The sequence below is a fragment of the Pseudorca crassidens genome, chromosome 20, assembly GCF_039906515.1.
Source record: "Pseudorca crassidens isolate mPseCra1 chromosome 20, mPseCra1.hap1, whole genome shotgun sequence".
NCBI classification, from domain to species: domain Eukaryota; kingdom Metazoa; phylum Chordata; class Mammalia; order Artiodactyla; family Delphinidae; genus Pseudorca; species Pseudorca crassidens.
The window spans coordinates 36,023,486-36,042,066 of NC_090315.1; the positions used below are offsets into that span (position 1 = coordinate 36,023,486).

At 40.5% G+C, this 18,581-nt stretch overlaps 1 protein-coding gene across 6 annotated transcripts in view; it reads left to right on the forward strand.

Moving 5' to 3' along the window:
• The window catches only part of CFAP263 (cilia and flagella associated protein 263), a 38,707-nt gene that overhangs the window by 11,452 nt on the left and 8,674 nt on the right, over positions 1 to 18,581 (forward strand). For 3 of the 6 annotated variants that reach the window (XM_067718077.1, XM_067718075.1, XM_067718076.1), the window contains exons 7-8: positions 2,945 to 3,052; positions 17,176 to 17,331. In XM_067718077.1, the coding sequence (XP_067574178.1) occupies positions 2,945 to 3,052; positions 17,176 to 17,331 (264 nt within the window). Of the gene's footprint in view, positions 1 to 2,944; positions 3,053 to 17,175; positions 18,580 to 18,581 lie in introns of those variants that run through there. The other 3 variants (XM_067718074.1, XM_067718079.1, XM_067718078.1) reach the window with 1 other exon arrangement.

An 18,581-nucleotide genomic window follows, 5' to 3' on the forward strand; every position in this document is an offset into this window, starting at 1 on the left:
CGGTCAGAATCCCAGGGGCCAGCATGCCTGTAGGCCTGTTTAGAATAATAGCAAGCAGATGGTGGAGCTGGGACGAGATGCCTGCTGGAGTCCTAAGGTGACACAGCGAGGGGCTGAGAGAGAAGCAGGCTCACTTTTCCGTGTCTCAGTTCTCAGGCCTCCTGGGGGAAACGGGGCCCAACAACTGTGGGTTGTAGAGTCCGGCCTCACCTGGGTTTGAATGGGGACTCTACTGGGGACTATGGGCCGATGCGTCGCCTCTCAGAAGCAAGTTTTTGTGACTTACCACCAGGACAGACCTCTGGCTGGTCTGTGATGTGTCCCTGGCGCTGAGGACAGGGCCTGGCCAAAGCAGGTGCTCAGCATGTATTGTCAAAAACTGCTAAAAATTCAGGTGTATGTTTAGGGGATGGAAGGGTGGCAGGAGGGATCACTTTCATATAAATGTCAAACACCCAAGTATAAGACCTCATTAAAAATATATAGAATAATTTTCCTCTATTGCCAAATGTACTGAGTACTTACGGTATGCCAGGCACACGGCTAAGTGCTGAGGGTACAGCTGTGAAGGAGACAGACATGGTCTCTTCTCTTCTATGAGTTTTATGAGTGGGTCTCAGTCAACCCTTTTTCTCTGCTATGCCTTCAAGCCCTGCCTGATGGAGGCTGATAGAATATAAGCACGTGACTACAGCCTTGAGGTGTCGCTCTTAACTGACTGTAAACTAGTGATCCGTGTATAAACTAGTGATGCCTTGTGTTAGATAGAATTCCAAGATGTCCCCCAAGACTCCCCGCCCCCTGGTGTATTCACCCTGCACAATGCCCAGGGCTCTGGATACGACGGATTCTGTTATTAGGTTCCATTCTGCTCTATGATTAGATTAGATTAGAGGGCACCCTTGACCTTGAGATGAGGATATTATCCCAGTGGGTCTGACCTAATCACATGAGCCCTTTGAAAGTAGACAGTTTTCTCTGGATGAGGAAGGCAGAGATTTGAAGCATGAAGGGAATTCTCTGGATGAAAACTTCTCCATTGCCGGCTCGAAGATAGAGGGACCACATGGAAGGGGTCTGAGGGCGGCCTGCAGGAGCCGAGGGCCACCTCCTGCTGACAGCCAGAAAGAAAATGGAGAGCTCGGTCTTACAACTTCAAGGAAATGCTTCCCACCAACAACCTGTGAGCTTGGCAAGGACCCCAGGTCCAGATAAGACCCAGCCCTGGCCCACACGGTGGGTCGCTCCCTGGGCAGAGAATCCAGCCACACTGTGCTTGGACTTCTGATCTATAGAAACTGTGAGATAATAAATGTGTGTTACCTTAAGCCACAAAATTTGTGATAATTCGTTCCACGGCAACAGAAAGCTAACATGCCTTTTCAGAAGTAGCTGCCTCAATGACCATCATCCGGCTCAGGATCCCAAATTACTCCATTACACCTCCTTGAAGGCCCCGCCCCAGCAGAGCCAGGGGCTGCCTCGAGCTTCCATTCTTTCCTGCCCTGTGTCTCTAACTGTCTCTCTAAGTTGTTGGGTGAATGACTGTTTTCCCTCTGCTCTCCTTTTCTCCCACCTGACTGGCTGGTGTGCAGTGAAGACCTGTCCTGCCTTCCCTTCCCCACAGCTGACCCCCTCTGCCTGGCCTCTTATCCACTTTTGCTTTCCTCAGAAGAGCAACTTCATGCAAGATGTGGAACAGGAAATGAGCCTTAAAGAAGGGATTGGAGAGGAGAGGAATGGGGAGGGAGGTGGCCCCAGGTGCTCTAAGTGCCCCCAGGCAGGTGGCTCCAGGCTTTTCTGCCGGGTCTAAGATTTGATACCTTCGGGCATTGCCCCAGTACCCTCCTTTCCCCGGCTCCTTTTGGACCCTCCTCTCCCAAGGCTCTTTCCTTAGCTTGAAACGTTCTTCCCACCCCTCTTACCTAGACATAGTTGACTTCACCTCTCTTTTTCCAGCATCCCTTCCCACAGGGAAACCTTCGGGACCAGTGCCCATGCACTCTTGGTGCTTGGCACAGTTGCAGTTTGGCATTTCTTCTTGTACCTCCGTCAGGGCTGTGAGCCGGCCTCTTGGTGGCCGGGCCTAGGTTGTTTTGCCGACCAGTGCCTGGGTAGGTTCTCAGGGTTTGTTGGCCAGCCCCCTGGAGTCACTGGCTTCTGTCCCTCAGCCCCCTCCTCCTCAGCCAAGCAGAGCACATCCCAACTCCCCCAGGTTGACTCTTCACCATTAGTAGATGGAGGTCCAAAGGGGGCAAACCTAAGAAGCAGGGGCCAGGGAGGAGCTGGTGAGGGGCGGCAGCAAAAGATGCAACAGGAAGCTGTGGAGCAGCTCCTGCAGAAACTCTCCAGCACCAGCATGCCCAGTCCTCATAGGCTTTGGAGACAGTGGTGGAGTCCATGGGCTGTGAAGTCACGCTGCCTGGGATCAAACCTGGCTCCCCCTCGTCTTCCCCCTGTGACCCTGGGGAAGTTGTTTCACCTCCCTAAAAGTCAGCTCCCTCACCTGTACAGTGGGCTCACAGTAGCATCCACCTCTTCATCCAAGTGAGGTAGTGATGGCGGCCGTCTGCCGTGGGTTCTCCGTGTGTCAGGCACTGTGCTCAACACTTTACCAGGTTTGCCTCCCTTAAGCCTTTCTACAACCCTACAAGGCAACTAGCCCTAGTTAAGAGAGGTTCTCTTAGTAAGTGGTGGGGTGGGATTTGGGCCCAGGTGTATCTGGCTACTTTGCAGGTGAGGACAAGCCTCCCGAGGTCCTCTCCTCCCCTGCCACTTAGACACCAGGATTCTGAAAATCTGGGCAGCCATGAGAAGGGCAGGCCCAAGTTCCTGGTTGGTCCTTCTAGTCTCCTGCTTAATAAAGAGCTGTTTGTATGTCTGTCCTTCCTATAGTTCTAAGCAATCATCTTTGCTCAAGACTTGCTGTGTTGTTATATTTCAGAGCAAGCTACACCGAGCCATGGAAATGTCCGTCGATCTGGACAAAGAGTTCTTGTTGAGAAAAGAGTTACTCGAAAAAGTTGAAAAAGAAACCCTGCAAGTAGAGGAGGTAGGAGAGGGTAAAACATACTGTTTCTGGTGTTTTTCTCCTTCTGTCTGCAAGGGCTCGGGTCAGCATTCACCACGATGTAGGCCACCTTGGTTTTTGTGTAGAAAAGCCTAGATAATAAAAACCAAAATAGCTCTGGGCCATCAAATGAGAAAGTGGCCCCTGGAGGCTCCAGTCCATGGTGTTGCATTTTACTGCCGGGTTAGAATCTAGTGTCAGAAATCATGAAATCATCTAGAAACTACGGAGTCCAGATGACTCTCAAGAATTCCTTAAGTGACCCATAAGGTACCACATTCAAAGTGTAGTGTATTCAATCTGGCAAAAAAAATGTATGATGCATGTAATAATGTAACTGATATGAGAAAAAGAACACATGGCAAAATATAACTTTCTGTGTAAAGGAGAGAAAGCTCTTTAAACATGGAGCTCTCACTCGGTACGGCAGATGCTCAGATGGCAGACCTGTGACCTCTGTCCCAGGCCCACTCCAGGGCCTGTGGTCACCATGTGAAAATGTGTGGTGTCATCTGAGCTCCCGATATCTGCATTGGGATTGAGTGCTCTCATTATTTTGTTGAACACATAGAGTTGAATTTCCACCAGTTACACGCACCTAGGATATGACTTAAAGGAGACTTTGGGGGCAAGGTGACGGAAAATGAACCCTGGACTTGTATTCAGAAGGCCTGGTATCAGGTTTGTGTTGCCAGTCTCTAGCCTTGAGCAAGCCTTTGAATTAGACAGAACTGTTTCCACGTCTGTGAAAAAGACATCACAGCCCTTGTTGCAGTAATCAGATAGGACGATGCTTTGTCAACCTCTTAAAGCCATTATTTCAGTTATTACTATCATTGCCTTGAATGAGCCTGAAGTGTCCCCAGCAGCATGTGTGGCCCCAAACCTGCCTACAATGGCCAAAAAGCCGCAGGATTACTACATCTGACTCAGTTTTGCCATGGCATCCACATCATATCTTTGAAGGAGAACCAGTACCCTTTGCAAAAAAGTCGGTCTCGCTGCAGAGTGGCCGGTAACAAAGGTGAAGCAAAAGTCTGTGTGCTCTCTCCATGCAGAATTCCTGTGGTATTTCTTTGTTTGGGATGATATTTATTAGATTACAAGTAAAACATGAAATCAATTTTTAAAAGCCCAGCATTCACTACTTAGTATATTTTCATTTTCTTAACTTTTTAAAAAACAGCTCTGTTGGGATATAATTCATATATGAAATAATTTACCAATTTAAAGTGTACATTTGAGTGGTTTATAGTATATTCAGAGTTGTGTAACAATCAGCATAATTATTTTAGAACATTTTCGTCACCTCAGAAAGAAACCCCGGACCAATTAGAAATCCTCCATTTCACCTCACCTCATTCCCACCCTCCAGCCATAGGTGACTACTAATCAGCTTTCTGTCTCTGTGAATTTGCTATTTGTCAACGTTTCATATAAAAGGAATCATACAGTGTGACCCTTTAACTTTAATAATATTTTCAAGATTCATGTTATAGCATGTATCAATACTTGTTTCTTTTTATGGCTGAATAATGTTTCCTTGCATGTACCACATTTTGTTTAATCCATTCATCAGTTTGATCGATAGTTGTGTTGTTTTTGTTTTTTGGCTATTTTGAATAATGCTGCTGTGAACATTCATGTACAAGTTTTTGTGTGATTATATGTTTTCTTTTCTCTTGGACATATAGCTAACAGTGGAACTATGGGTTATATATATGGTACCTCTAGGTTTAACATTTACAGAACTGCCAAACTCTTTTGCAAAGTGGCCACACCATTTTACATTCCCATCAAAAATGTACATGTGTCACAAAGTTATTTATTTTATTTAATCCTTATAATAAACTTGAGGCAAGTAACATTTTTATCCCCATTTCATTGTATATATAACTTCAGACACAGAAATCTTAAGTTTACTTGTTCCAAGTCTCACCTCTATTACGTGCAGATCAGCAATTCAAACCCAGGCTCAGACTCTTAGATCTTAATCACTTGATTTATTCACAGCCATGAATCTGCTATCCTGTAGTCATACATGAATCCCTTCAACAATACTTATGTGCCAAGAATTGCTATGAATAAAATGATTAAGATTAAAAAAATGTATGCATGTGACATTCACAGAAAGATAGACAAGATGAAAAGGCAGAAGGTTACATACCAGATGAAGGAACAAGATAGAACCCCAGAAAAACAACTAAATGAAATGGAGATAGGCAATCTTCCAGAAAAAGAACTCAGAATAATGATAGTGAAGATGATCCAGGACCTTGGAAAAAGAACAGAGGCAAAGAAAGAGAAGATGCAAGAAATGTTTAACAAAGATCTAGAAGAATTAAAGAACAAACAAACAGAGATGAACAATACAATAACTGAAATGAAAAATACACTAGAAGGAATCAGTAGCAGAATAACTGAGGCAGAAGAATGGATAAGTGACCTGGAAGACAGAGTGGTGGAATTCACTGCTGCAGAACAGAATAAAGAAAAAAGAATGAAAAGAAATGAAGACAGCCTAAGAGACCTCTGGGACAACATTAAACGCAACAACATTCGCATTATAGGGGTCCCAGAAGGAGAAGAGAGAGAGAAAGGACCCTAGAAAATATTTGAAGAGATTATAGTTGAAAACTTCCCTAACATCAGAAAGGAAATAGCCACCCAAGTCCAGGAAGAAGAGAGTCCCATACAGGATAAACCCAAGGAGAAACATGCCGAGACAAATAGAAATCAAATTGGCAAAAATTAAAGACAAAGAAAAATTATTGAAAGCAGTAAGGGAAAAATGACAAATAACATACAAGGGACCTCCCATAAGGTTAACAGCTGATTTCTCAGCAGAAACTCTACAAGCCAGAAGGGAGTGGCATGATATACTTAAAGAGAGGAAAGGGAAGAACGTACAAACCAGATTACTCTACCTGGCAAGGATCTCATTCAGATTCGATGGAGAAATCAAAAGCTTTACAGACAAGCAAAAGCTAAGAGAATTCATCCCCACCAAACCAGCTCTACAACAAATACTAAAGGAACTTCTCTAAGTGGGAAACACAAGAGAAGAAAAGGACCTACAAAAACAAACCCAAAACAATTAAGACAATGGTCATAGGAACATACATATTGATAATTACCCTAAATGTGAATGGATTAAATGCTCCAACCAAAAGACACAGGCTTGCTGAATGGATACAAAAACAAGACCCATATATATGCTGTCTACAAGAGACCCACTTCAGACCTAGGGACACATACAGACTGAAAGTGAGGGGATGGAAAAAGATATTCTATGCAAATGAAATCAAAAGAAAGCTGGAGTAGCAATACTCATATCAGATAAAATAGACTTTAAAATAAAGAATGTTACAAGAGAAAAGGAAAGACACTACATAATGATCAAGGGATCAATCCAAGAAGAAGATATAACAATTATAAATATATATGAACCCAACATAGGAGAACCTCAATACATAAGGCAACTGCAAACAGCTCTAAAAGAGGAAATCGACAGTAACACAATAATAGTGGGGGACTTTAACACCTCACTTACACCAATGGACAGATCATCCAAACAGAAAATTAATAAGAAAACAGAAGCTTTAAATGACACAATAGACCAGATAGATTTAATTGGTATTTATAGGACATTCCATCCAAAACCAGATAGATTACACTTTCTTATCAAGTGTGCACGGAACTTTCTCCAGGATAGATCACATCTTGGGTCACAAATCAAGCCTCAGTAAATTTAAGAAAATTGAAATCATATCAAGCATCTTTTCTGACCAAAACGCTCTGAGATTAGAAATCAATTACAGGGAAAAAAACTTAAAAAACACAAACGCATGGAGGCTAAACAATACATTACTAAATAACCAAGATATCACAAAGAAATCAAAGAGGAAATCAAAAAATACCTAGACACAAATGACAATGAAACATGATGATCCAAAACCTATGGGATGCAACAAAAGCAGTTCTAAGAGGGAAGTTTATAGCTATACGAGCCTACCTCAAGAAACAAAAAAAATCTCAAATAAACAATCTAACCTTACACCTAAAGGAACTAGAGAAAGAAGAACAAACAAAACCCAAAGTTAGCAGAAGGAAAGAAATCATAAAGATCAGAGCAGAAATAAATGAAATAGAAACAAAGAAAACAATAGCAAAGATCAATAAAACTAAAAGCTGGTTCTTTGAGAAGATAAACAAAATTGATAAACCATTAGCCAGACTCATCAAGAAAAAGAGGGAGAGGACTCAAATCAATAAAATTAGTAATGAAAAAGGAGAAGTTACAACAGACACTGCAGAAATACAAAGCATCCTAAGAGACTACTACAAGCAACTCTGTGCCAATAAAATGGACAACCTGGAAGAAATGGGCAAATTCTTAGAAAGGTGTAACCTTCCAAGACTGAACCAGGAAGAAATAGAAAATATGAACAGATGAATCAGAAGTAATGAAATTGAAACTGTGATTAAAAATCTTCCACCAAACAAAAGTCCAGGGCCAGATGGCTTCACGGGTGAATTCTATCAAACATTTAAAGAGCTAACACCCATCCTTCTCAAACTCCTCCAAAAAATTGCAGAGGAAGGAAAACTCCCAAACTCATTCTATGAGGCCACCATCACCCTGTTACCAAAACCAGACAAAGATACTACAGAAAAAGAAAATTAGAGACCAATATCACTGATGAATATAGATGCAAAAATCCTCAACAAAATACTAGCAAACAGAAACCAACAACACATTAAAAGGATCATACACCATGATCAAGTGGGATTTATCCTAGGGATGCAAGAATTCTTCAATATATGCAAATCAATCAATGTGATACACCTTATTAACAGATTGAAAAAGAAAAACTATATGGTCATCTCAATGGGTGCAGAAAAAGCATTTGACAAAATTCAACACCCATTTATGATAAAAACTCTCCAGAAAGTGGGCATAGAGGGAACCTACCTCAACATAATAAAGTCCATATACAACAAACCCACAGCAAACATCATTCTCAATGGTGAAAAACTGAAAGTATTTCCTCTAAGATCACGAACAAGACAAGGATGTCCACTCTCACCACTATTATTCAACATAGATTTGGAAGTCCTAGCCACGGCAATCAGAGAAGAAAAAGAAATAAAAGGAAACCAAATTGGAAAAGAAGAAGTAAAACTCTCCCTGTTTGCAGATGACATGGCACTATACATAGAGAATCCTAAAAATGCCACCAGAAAACTACTAGAGCTGATCAACGAATTTGGTAAAGTTGCAGGATACAAAATTAATGCACAGAAATCTCTTGCATTCCTATACACTAATGATGAAAAATCTGAAAGAGAAATTAACGACACACTCCCATTTACCATTGCAACAAAAAGAATAAAATACCTAGGAATAAACCTACCTAGGGAGACAAAAGACCTGTATGCAGACAACTATAAGACACTGATGAAAGAAATTAAAGATGATACCAACAGATGGAGAGATATACCATATTCTTGGATTGGAAGAATCAATATTGTGCAAATGACTGTACTACCCAAAGCAATCTACAAATTCAATGCAATCCCTATCAAATTACCAAGGGCATTTTTTACAGAGCTAGAACAAGAAATATTAAAATTTATATGGAGACAAAAAAGACCCTGAATAGCCAAAGCAGTCTTGAGGGAAAAAAACGGAGCTGGAGGAATCAGGCTCCCTGACTTCAGACTATACTACAAAGCTACAGTAATCAAGACAATATGGTACTGGCACAAAAACAAAAATATAGATCAATGGAACACGATAGAAAGCCCAGAGATAAACCCACGCATCTATGGTCAACTAATCTATGTCAAAGGAGGCAAGGATATACAATGGAGAAAAGACAGTCTCTTCAATAAGTGGTGCTGGGAAAACTGGTTAGCTCCATGTAAAAGATTGAAATTAGAACACTCCCTAACACCATACACAGAAATAAACTCAAAATGGATTAGAGACGTAAATGTAAGACCGGGCACTATAAAACTCTTAGAGGAAAACATAGGAAGAACAGTCTTTGACATAAATCACAGCAAGATATTTTTGATCCACCTCCTTGAGTAATGGAAATAAAACCAAAAATAAACAAATGGGACCTAATGAAACTTAAAAGCTTTTGTACAGCAAAGGAAACCATAAACTAGATGAAAAGACAACCCTCAGAATGGGAGAAAATATTTGCAAATGAGTCAACGGACAAAGGATTAATCTCCAAAATATACAAGCAGCTCATGCAGCTCAATATCAAAAAATCAAACAACCCAATCCAAAAATGGGCAGAAGACCTAAATAGACATTTCTCTAAAGAAGATATACAGATTGCCAGCAAACACATGAAAGGATGCTCAACATCACTAATCATTAGAGAAATGCAAATCAAAACTACAGTAAGGTATCACCTCACACCAGTCAGAATGGGCATTAGAAAATCTACAAACAACAAATGCTGGAGAGGGTGTGGAAAAAAGGGAAGTGTCTTGCACTGTTGGTGGGAGTGTAAATTGATACAGCCACTATGGAGAACAGTATGGTGGTTCCTTAAAGAACTAAACATAGAATTACCATATGACCCAGCAATCCCAGTATTGGGCATATACCCAGAGAAAACCATAATTCAAAAAGACACATGCACCCCAATGTTCATTGCAGCACTATTTACAATAGCCAGGTCATGGAATCAACCTAAATCCCATTGACAGACGAATGGATAAAGAAGATGTGGTACATATATACAATGGAATATTACTCAGCCATAAAAAGGAACAAAATTGGGTCATTTGTTGAGACGTGGTTGGATCTAGAGACTGTCATACAGAGTGAAGTAAGTCAGAAAGGGAAAAACAAATATCGTATATTTATGCATATATGTGGAGCATAGAAAATGGTACAGATGAACTGGTTTGCAGAGCAGAAATTGAGACACAGAAGTAGAGAAAAAATGTATGGACACCAAGGGGGGAAAGTGGCAGGGGTTGGGGGTTGTGGTGTGATGAATTGGGCAATTGGGATTGACATGTATACACTGATGTGTAGAAAATGGATGACTAATAAGAAAAAGAAATACATGAAAGCTGAGTGGAAATATAAAGAAAATTCCTAGAACTTAAAAAAAGAAAATGGGGCTTCCCTGGTAGCACAGTGGTTTAGAGTCCGCCTGCCGATGCAGGGAACACGGGTTCGTGCCCTGGTCCGGGAAGATACCACATGCCACGGAGCGGCTGGGCCCATGAGCCATGGCCGCTGAGCCTGCATGTCCGGAGCCTGTGCTCCGCAACGGGAGAGTCCAGAACAATGAGAGGCCTGCGTACTGCAAAAAAAAAAAAAGAAAAAAGAAAATGTACGTGTGAGTGTTCCAATTTCTGTTCATGTTCACCAACACTTGTTATTTTAAGGTGTTTTTTTTAATGCTGTCCTAGTGAGTGTGAAGTGGTATTTCATTGTGGTTTTGATTTGAATTTCCTTAATTACTGATGACATGAAGCATCTTTTCATATGCTTTTTGGCCACATGTCTATCTTTTTTGCAGAAATGTCTATTCAAGGCCTTTGCCCAGTTTTTTTTTTAAATAAATTTATTTATTTTATTTATTTATTTTTGGCTGAGTTGGGTTTTTGTTGCTGCGTGAGGGTTTTCTCTAGTTGTGGCGAGCGGGGGATACTGTTCGTTGTGGTGTGCGGGCTTCTTGTTGCAGTGGCTTCCCTTGTTGAGGAGCACAGGCTCTAGGTACACAGGCTTCAGTATTGTGGTGCACAGGCTCAGTAGTTGTGGCTCACAGGCTGTAGAGCACAGGCTCAGTAGCTGTGGCACATGGGCTTAGTTGCTCCACAGCATGTGGGATCTTCCCAGCCCAGGGCTCAAACCCGTGTCCCCTCCATTGGCAGGTGGATTCTTAACCACTGTGCCACCAGGGAAGTCCCTCCTATGTCTTTTCTTAAGACTTTTATAGGTCTTAAATTTAGGTTACGATCCATTGTGAGTTACTTTGTAAATGGTGTGAGGAAGGGATCCAAAAGCTGAAAGAAGAAAGGAGATGCAGTATGTTCATAGAATTTGTTACATTAACCTTCCTTTACCACTTGTGTGGTTCTCTTCACTTCTTCCTGTAGATTTGAGTTACCATCTGGTGTTATTTTCCTACTCAAATACAGATTCATTTCAGCCTGCTTTTGTGCTATTATTGTCAAATATATTACATTTTATATGTTATAGGTCCAATATAAAATTATATACATATTGTTTTATGAAAATGCTTTTTAAATCAGTTAAAAGAAGGAAAGTATGCAATTATGCTGTTTTTTTTATAATTATCTACATAATTACCTGTGTTTGTGCTATTTGTTTTCTTGGATGTAGCCTTGTTCTACAGAAGTAAAGTGCTATTTTCATCACATCATATCAAGGGAGCATCCTGTCCACAAGACTTTTCATAGCTGATGTTAACTTTGATCACCTGGCTGAGATGGTGTTCCACAGGTTTCTCCACTGCAAAGTTACTCTTTCCCACTTTTCAGACTTTACTCTTTAGAAGGAAAGTCCTGTGTGCAGGCCACGCTTAAGAAGTCGGGGTTATAAGTTTTTTGGAATTCTTCTCTGTGAGAGATTTGTCAATTCTACCCCATTTGTTTATTTTAAAAAATATTTATTTATATCAGCATCAATTCATGAATATTAATTTTATATATTGGTTTATAATCTAACGTTATTTATTTTGTTGCTCCCATTGTTCCAGTTGGATGTTGAGAGCTCTTTCAGTCAGGTTCTGTGTTCCTCTGGTATATCCCCATTTTTGTGGGTGGTTATTGTTGTTGTATGTGTTTTGTTTTGAGCACTTCTTTCCTTTCTGGAGCTAGAAGATGCTCCAGGCTCTTCTTGTATATTCCCTGCCCCAGTCCTAGAATTAACCATTTCTCCAAGGAGTCTTGGGTCTTTTTATTTGATTAATATTGGAAACCAAGATCTGGGTGTGCTTGCTCATTGCTTTCTTGCATTTTTGAAAGATAGTTTTGCTGGGTGTAAGATTCTTTGTTGACAGTTTTTTTTTTTTTCCTTTTCAGCACTTAGAATATGTCATCCCACTGCCTTTGGGCCTCCATTTTGTTTCTGATGAGAAGTCAGCTATTAATCTTATTGGGCTTCCCTTGTATGTGATGAATTATTTTCTCTTGCTGCTTTCAATATATTCTCTTTGCCTTGTCAGTCAACATTTTGGGTACAAACTATCTGGGCATGGATTTCTTTGCACTAATCCTACTTGGAGTTCGTTGAAGTTTGTGGATGTGGGAAGTTTTCATGTGTGTTGGTGCACTTAGGGGTGTTCCACATTTCTCCAAGACTTCTTTCTTCTTTTTTCTCTGTGTTCTTCATATTGCATAATCTCTATCAACTTACCTTAAGTTAACTAATTATTTCTTCTCTTGGCTTAAATGTACTGTTGATCCCCTCTAGTGAATTTTTCATTCCATTTGGAAAGACTCCAGATTTTCTATTTGGTTCTTCTTTTTATTTTTTAAATAATTTAAATAATTTCTACCTCTTTATTGATATTCTCTGATAAGACACTATCATCATATATTCTTTTAATTCTTTAAACATGGTTTCCTTTCGTTTTTTGAACATCTTTATAATAGTTGCTTCGAAGACTTTGCTAAGTCCGCCATCTGGATTCTCCGAAAGGTAGTTTATGTTGCCTGCTTTTTTCCCTGTGTGGGTCACACTTCCTTGTTTCTTTCCTATTTCATCATTTTTGTTGAATACTGGACTTTTTAGATAATATACTTTAGCATCACCAGATACTGATCTTGGTCTTGTCATTGTTTTTGCTTGTTGTGTACTAATTTGGCTGGACTAATTCAGTAAAGTCTATTTCTCCTGCTGTTAGTAGCCTCTGATGTGGCTCCCCAGAGGGTACAGCCTTGATCATGGATACAATCTCCCTGACAACCAGGGTGATTTCAGCTTAGTTCTCTTTGACTCCTCCATCTTCCAGCTAAACTTCTTGCCAGTCTACCTCTATTGGTGTCACACCTAGCTGTTAGCCTCTATTAATTACTAGCTAATTGCTCTATTGCTTTAACACCCTGAGACGTGAATTGTTCCACATTCTGATCTAATTACAGTCAGACCCTGTCACAGGGGCGAAGTGTTGCCAGTCATTGAGGCTTGCTCTAACCCCATAAGGCTCTTAATTGTCTCTTTCTCTGGTTAAGTTAAACATCTAGCTAATCTGCTTTTTGCTTGTTGCTACTAATATGGAACTATCAGATTGATCTTAATTGCTCACCCCAGAGATCTCCATTGTTTTCCACAAAGTCTTTAGCATGAACTCCCCACACTGTGATCCAAATAAGGTTCACCTTCTTAGGCAGCATTCCAGAGCTTTATATTTTACAGCCTCTCTCCTTGGGCAAAATTTCTGCACCATTGCACTGGAGCTGGGTGTGGGAACAGTGGCCTGTCTTTCCTGTAGTTTCACCCCTGCTCTACAAGTGGGGTGCTGCATAGGAACTGCAGTCCTGGGTCTTCTCAGCATATCCCTCATAGCTAGTACCTATTTTTTAATGCTTTAATTCTTGCTACTTCATTATATTTTATCTTAGGTATTCTGTAATCATCATTCTCACAAGAGTGTCCACTGATGGTTCTGGGTACATTTTTAGGTCTCCCCACTGTTGTATGTCATGCTAGACCGATAATAGATATGCACTGAACACTTCCTGACAAATTTTTGTTGCATTCTGAAAACAAGTTGATAAAAAAATAATTTTATTGGGTTAAAACAGCATTTCTCAAACCAGAAGGTGACAACCAGTCACCTGGGGATCTTGTTAAAAGCAGATTCTGATTGGATAGGTATGGGTGGCCTGAGGCTTTGCATGTTCACCCAATTCCCAGGTGATGCCAGTGTCACAGCAAGGAATCAAAATACAATACTAGATTAGGAAGATTCAACATCATAAAAAAGTTAGTTCTGTTTAAGTTGATCTGTGAAATAATAGTATTCCAATTAAAGTAACAAGGAGATTTTTATTAAATTTTATTTATTTATTTTGGCTGCACTGGGTCTTAATTGCAGCATTCCAGATCCTCAATCATGGCATGCGGGATCTTTTTAAGTCATGGCACACGGGCTTCTTAGCTGCGGCATGCAGACTTCTTGGTTGCGGCACGTGGACTCTCAGTTGCGGCACGCAAACACCTAGTTGCAGAATGCACGCAGGATCTAGTTCCCTGACCAGGGATTGAACCCAGGCCTCCTGCATTGGGAGCGTGGAGTCCTACCCACTGGACCAACAGGGAAGTCCCACAAGGAGATTTTTTTAAAGGCTTAAGTAAACTGACTCAGAAATTCTTTTGGAAGAATAAATAAGAATATCCACAAAATTCTTAATAAGGAGGAGACTAGCCTTACTAGATACTGAAACGTGTTATGAAGTTACAGTATTTAAAACAAGTCCATGAATAGATGGGAAGATAAAAGAAAAAAACGTAAGCCATATGATGAACTCTAATACAGACCATATATGATATGTATATGATCAAGTTTCTGATAGTTTTGATATTGATACATTTAGTTTGTGATAAAGGTGGCATTGCAATGAGAGACAACAGATTATTCAATAAATGATTTGCAATGACTGGGTAGCCATTTAGGAAAAAATTAATTTGGAACTATATGTAATAGCAAAATTAATCCAGGCGTATCAGAGATTTAAATGTTAACAATAAAACCATTAAAGTCCTGAACTTATATAGTGGGAACATTTTTATTGTAATCTTGGAATATGGAAGACTTTTAAAATGTGAAAGCTATAAACCATGAAATCAATAAAGTCAGCTATATAAAAATAAAAAATTTTCTGCATGGCAAAAACCATCATAAGCGAAGCCCAAAGATAAGTAACTGGAAAAATATTGTATTTAATATCAGAAGGAGCTAATTTTCTTAAAAGATAAATGTCTTATAAATTAACAAGAAAAATCTAACAAAAAATAGGAAAAAACTGGGCCAAAGATTTAAACAGAAAAGCTAAAAAATCTCAAACATATGAAAAATGTTCCTCTTTGCTCATAAGGAACAGAAAATAAAAGCTATAATGAGGTACCATTTTCCCTCTGTTAGATTGACAAAGATGAAAAAGTAAGATTGTGTTGCGAGACTGGAGAAAACAGGCAGTCTCAAACATTGCTGCAGAAGTATAATGGGCTTCATCATTATAAGAGAAGGCAAGTTAGCACCATTTACCGTACATACACATATGCTTAGGGCAGGGTTTCTCAACCTAGACCCTACTGACGTTTCGGGTCAGATAATTCTTCGTTGTGGGGGCCATCCTGTGCTTTGCAGGGTGTTTAGCAGCATCCCTGGCCTCCACCTACCCTATGCCAGTAGCACTCCCCTAATTGTGACACACAAAAATGTCTCCAGACATTGCCAGATGTCTCCTGGGGGCAAAATAGCTTCTGGTTGAGAACCACTGCCTTAGAATAAGCAATTTCACTTTCAGTAGCTTATCCTACTGATATATTGTACTTGCATTTTTACAAAATGATGTATACCCAGAACATTTGTAAGCACAGCACTGCTTGTTGTAATAGCAAGAGATGGAGAAGCTCAGTGACTGTTGGTGGGGACCTGTTAAAGTATAGTACATCCATACAATGGAAAATTATGAAGCTGTTAAAAAGAATGAATAAATTCTTTATGTGTTGATACAGAAGAATCTTCAATATGTATTGAGTGGAAAGAAAAAGTTGGATGAATGAAAGTGAATAGAATTGGCTACTCTTTGGGTCAGAAAGGTAAACATATATGTTTGTATGGATATAGATTTCTAGAAGGATGCATGAAACCTAAAAATAGTGTATGCTTCTTGGAAGGGGACCTGTGTGGCTGGGGACAGGGGTGGGTTGGGAGCTTGTCACTGTGTACTTCTATACCATTTGAATTGAATGTATTGCCTATTCAAAACAATTGTTAAAAGGACAATGCTAATTCAAAAAGCCACTCAGAAGAAAAAGACTAGTTAATTTTACTGTATAATGATTTTTGAAAATGAAATGTAAAAAGACAGAGTCCTCAAACAATTGAATAGTCATATGATCCAGCAAGTTGTCTTCCAGGTGCATACCCACAATAATTGAAAGCATGAACTTGAACAACAGGTATTTGTATACCCGTGTTCGTAGCAGCATTATTTACAACAGCCAAAATGTAGAAGCAACTCAAGTGTCCAGCGCCAGATGAGTGAATAACCAAAGTGAGTTGTATATGCATATAATAGAATATATTGTTTTATTTGTATTATTTTAAGGATGAATATTATTCATCCTTAAAAAGGAAAGAAATTTTGACATGCTACAACATGGATGAACCCTGAAGACATTTATGCTAAGTGAAATTAGCCAGTCACAAAAGGACAAATATTGTATGATTCCACTTATATGAGGTACCTAGAGTAGTCACATTCATGGAGACAGAAAATAGAATGGTAGTTGCCAGGGCCTATGGGGAGGGGGTTTGGGGAGTTAGTGTTTAATGGGTACAGAGGTTCAGTTGGGGCAGATGAAAAAATTCTGGAGATGGCTGGTGATAAAGGTTGCAAAACAATGTGAATTGTTCTGTGAATGCCACAGAACTGTACACTTAAAAACGGTTAAAATGGGAAAATTTATGTTATGTGTATTCTGCCAAAAAAAAAAAAGGCAGGAAAATGAATTGAAATTGATCTAATCAAAGTATACTTAAATATATAATTTTTCCAAAGCAAAAAAAGCCCCTAAACAATCAAAAGTAAAGCATATTCCTTAATAGAGGAAGGAAGGGAGGAAGGAAGAAAGGAAGGAAGGGAGGGTAAAAGACTGTTTTAGACTTTACTTAATGTTTCTAAACTGGACGAAAATGTCACGATCTGTAAAGAAAAAGAATCTTGTGATTTCACCCACTCCTTTGAAAATGTAAACATTATTTTTAGAACTACATTGAAACTGGGGAGAGATGCCAGGGCCAGTAAGTCCCAGGAGGCTAGAACTGCCAGGGAGCCCCACGTTTAATTGGTCCTTCCCAACCCAGGACCAGGCCAAGGCCATGGCTCTGAACAAACAGCTCCGGAAGCAGCTGTCTGAGTTCCGAGTGCCACAGGTGATGATGTACGTCCGGGAGAAGATCCGAAACAGTGACCTGGAGAAGGCCATCGGGATGTGGGAGAGGAAAGTGGAGATTGCAGAGGTGAGTTACAGGAAGTCCCAAGACCCACGATATCTTATGGCCCTCACATTTTTGTTTAGGATTTTGTTTGCTGAGGTAAGAATACAGGATTTTAGACACGTAATACCTGTGAGAAATCTCAGCCGTTGCTTCGACTCTTACACCAAAATAAAGACGGCTTCTAGTAATGGTGTGTTTTTAGTTGCTTGTTTTCTTATTGATCTCTGGAAGCTTCTGAATCCCTCTCCCAACCATTGATAATTTAGTGATTGCTATTTTATACACGGAGAAGCCAGTTTTTAAAAATTGAGATAATAATGGATTTTTTTTAAGATGTTGGGGGTAGGAGTTTATTAATTAATTAATTTATTTTTGCTGTGTTGGGTCTTGGTTTCTGTGCGAGGGCTTTCTCTAGTTGTGGCAAGCAGGGGCCACTCTTCATCGCGGTGCACGGGCCTCTCACTATCGCGGCCTCTCTTGTTGCGGAGCACAGGCTCCGGACGCGCAGGCTCAGTAGTTGTGGGTCATGGGCCTTAGTTGCTCCATGGCATGTGGGATCCTCCCAGACCAGGGCTCGAACCCGTGTCCCCTGCATGAGCAGGCAGATTCTCAACCACTGCGCCACCAGGGAAGCCCAATAATGGATTTTAATATCACTCAGAACCCGATTCCATGCATTTACATATTTGCCATGGGTTTTTGATGTTGACTAACCCCATAGCCTTTTCATATGGTACAGTGTGCACAGAAGCACCCTTGCCCCTTGTAAGCCATGGAAGAGAAAAAGGAAAAGTGCAAATGATAGGCTGGCATCAAAAAAAAAGGAAAGCACCAAGACTGCCACAGACCAGGTTGCACACTGAGGGCACTTAAGACATCCTTAGGGTAGCTTAAAAACCCAGTCAGGTCACTTGGGAAACTTGGCATTCTCACATCTAGACCCCAGCTCCATTTTCCACAGTGCGTTTACCTGCCCTTCCAGTGGTCACTTGGCAGCAGGAAAGTAAATTAGGATCCATACTTGGGCCCATCACATCTGGGGCTAAGAAGTAGCAAAGAAGTACAGAAGGAACCTGCAACTTCTCACTTTATGGAACAGAGACAAGCTCTAGAAGAGTCTTCTGGATGCCCCAAGGTGGCCTGCGTCTGCCGCACGCATGCAGACACTGCCCCATATACGAGGTCATCCATACCATCACAGGGCTAGATGCGGTAGAATAGGCACAATCCGTTTGTCCCAAATGACCTTCTTCCTCCTCCCCCTTTCTCCC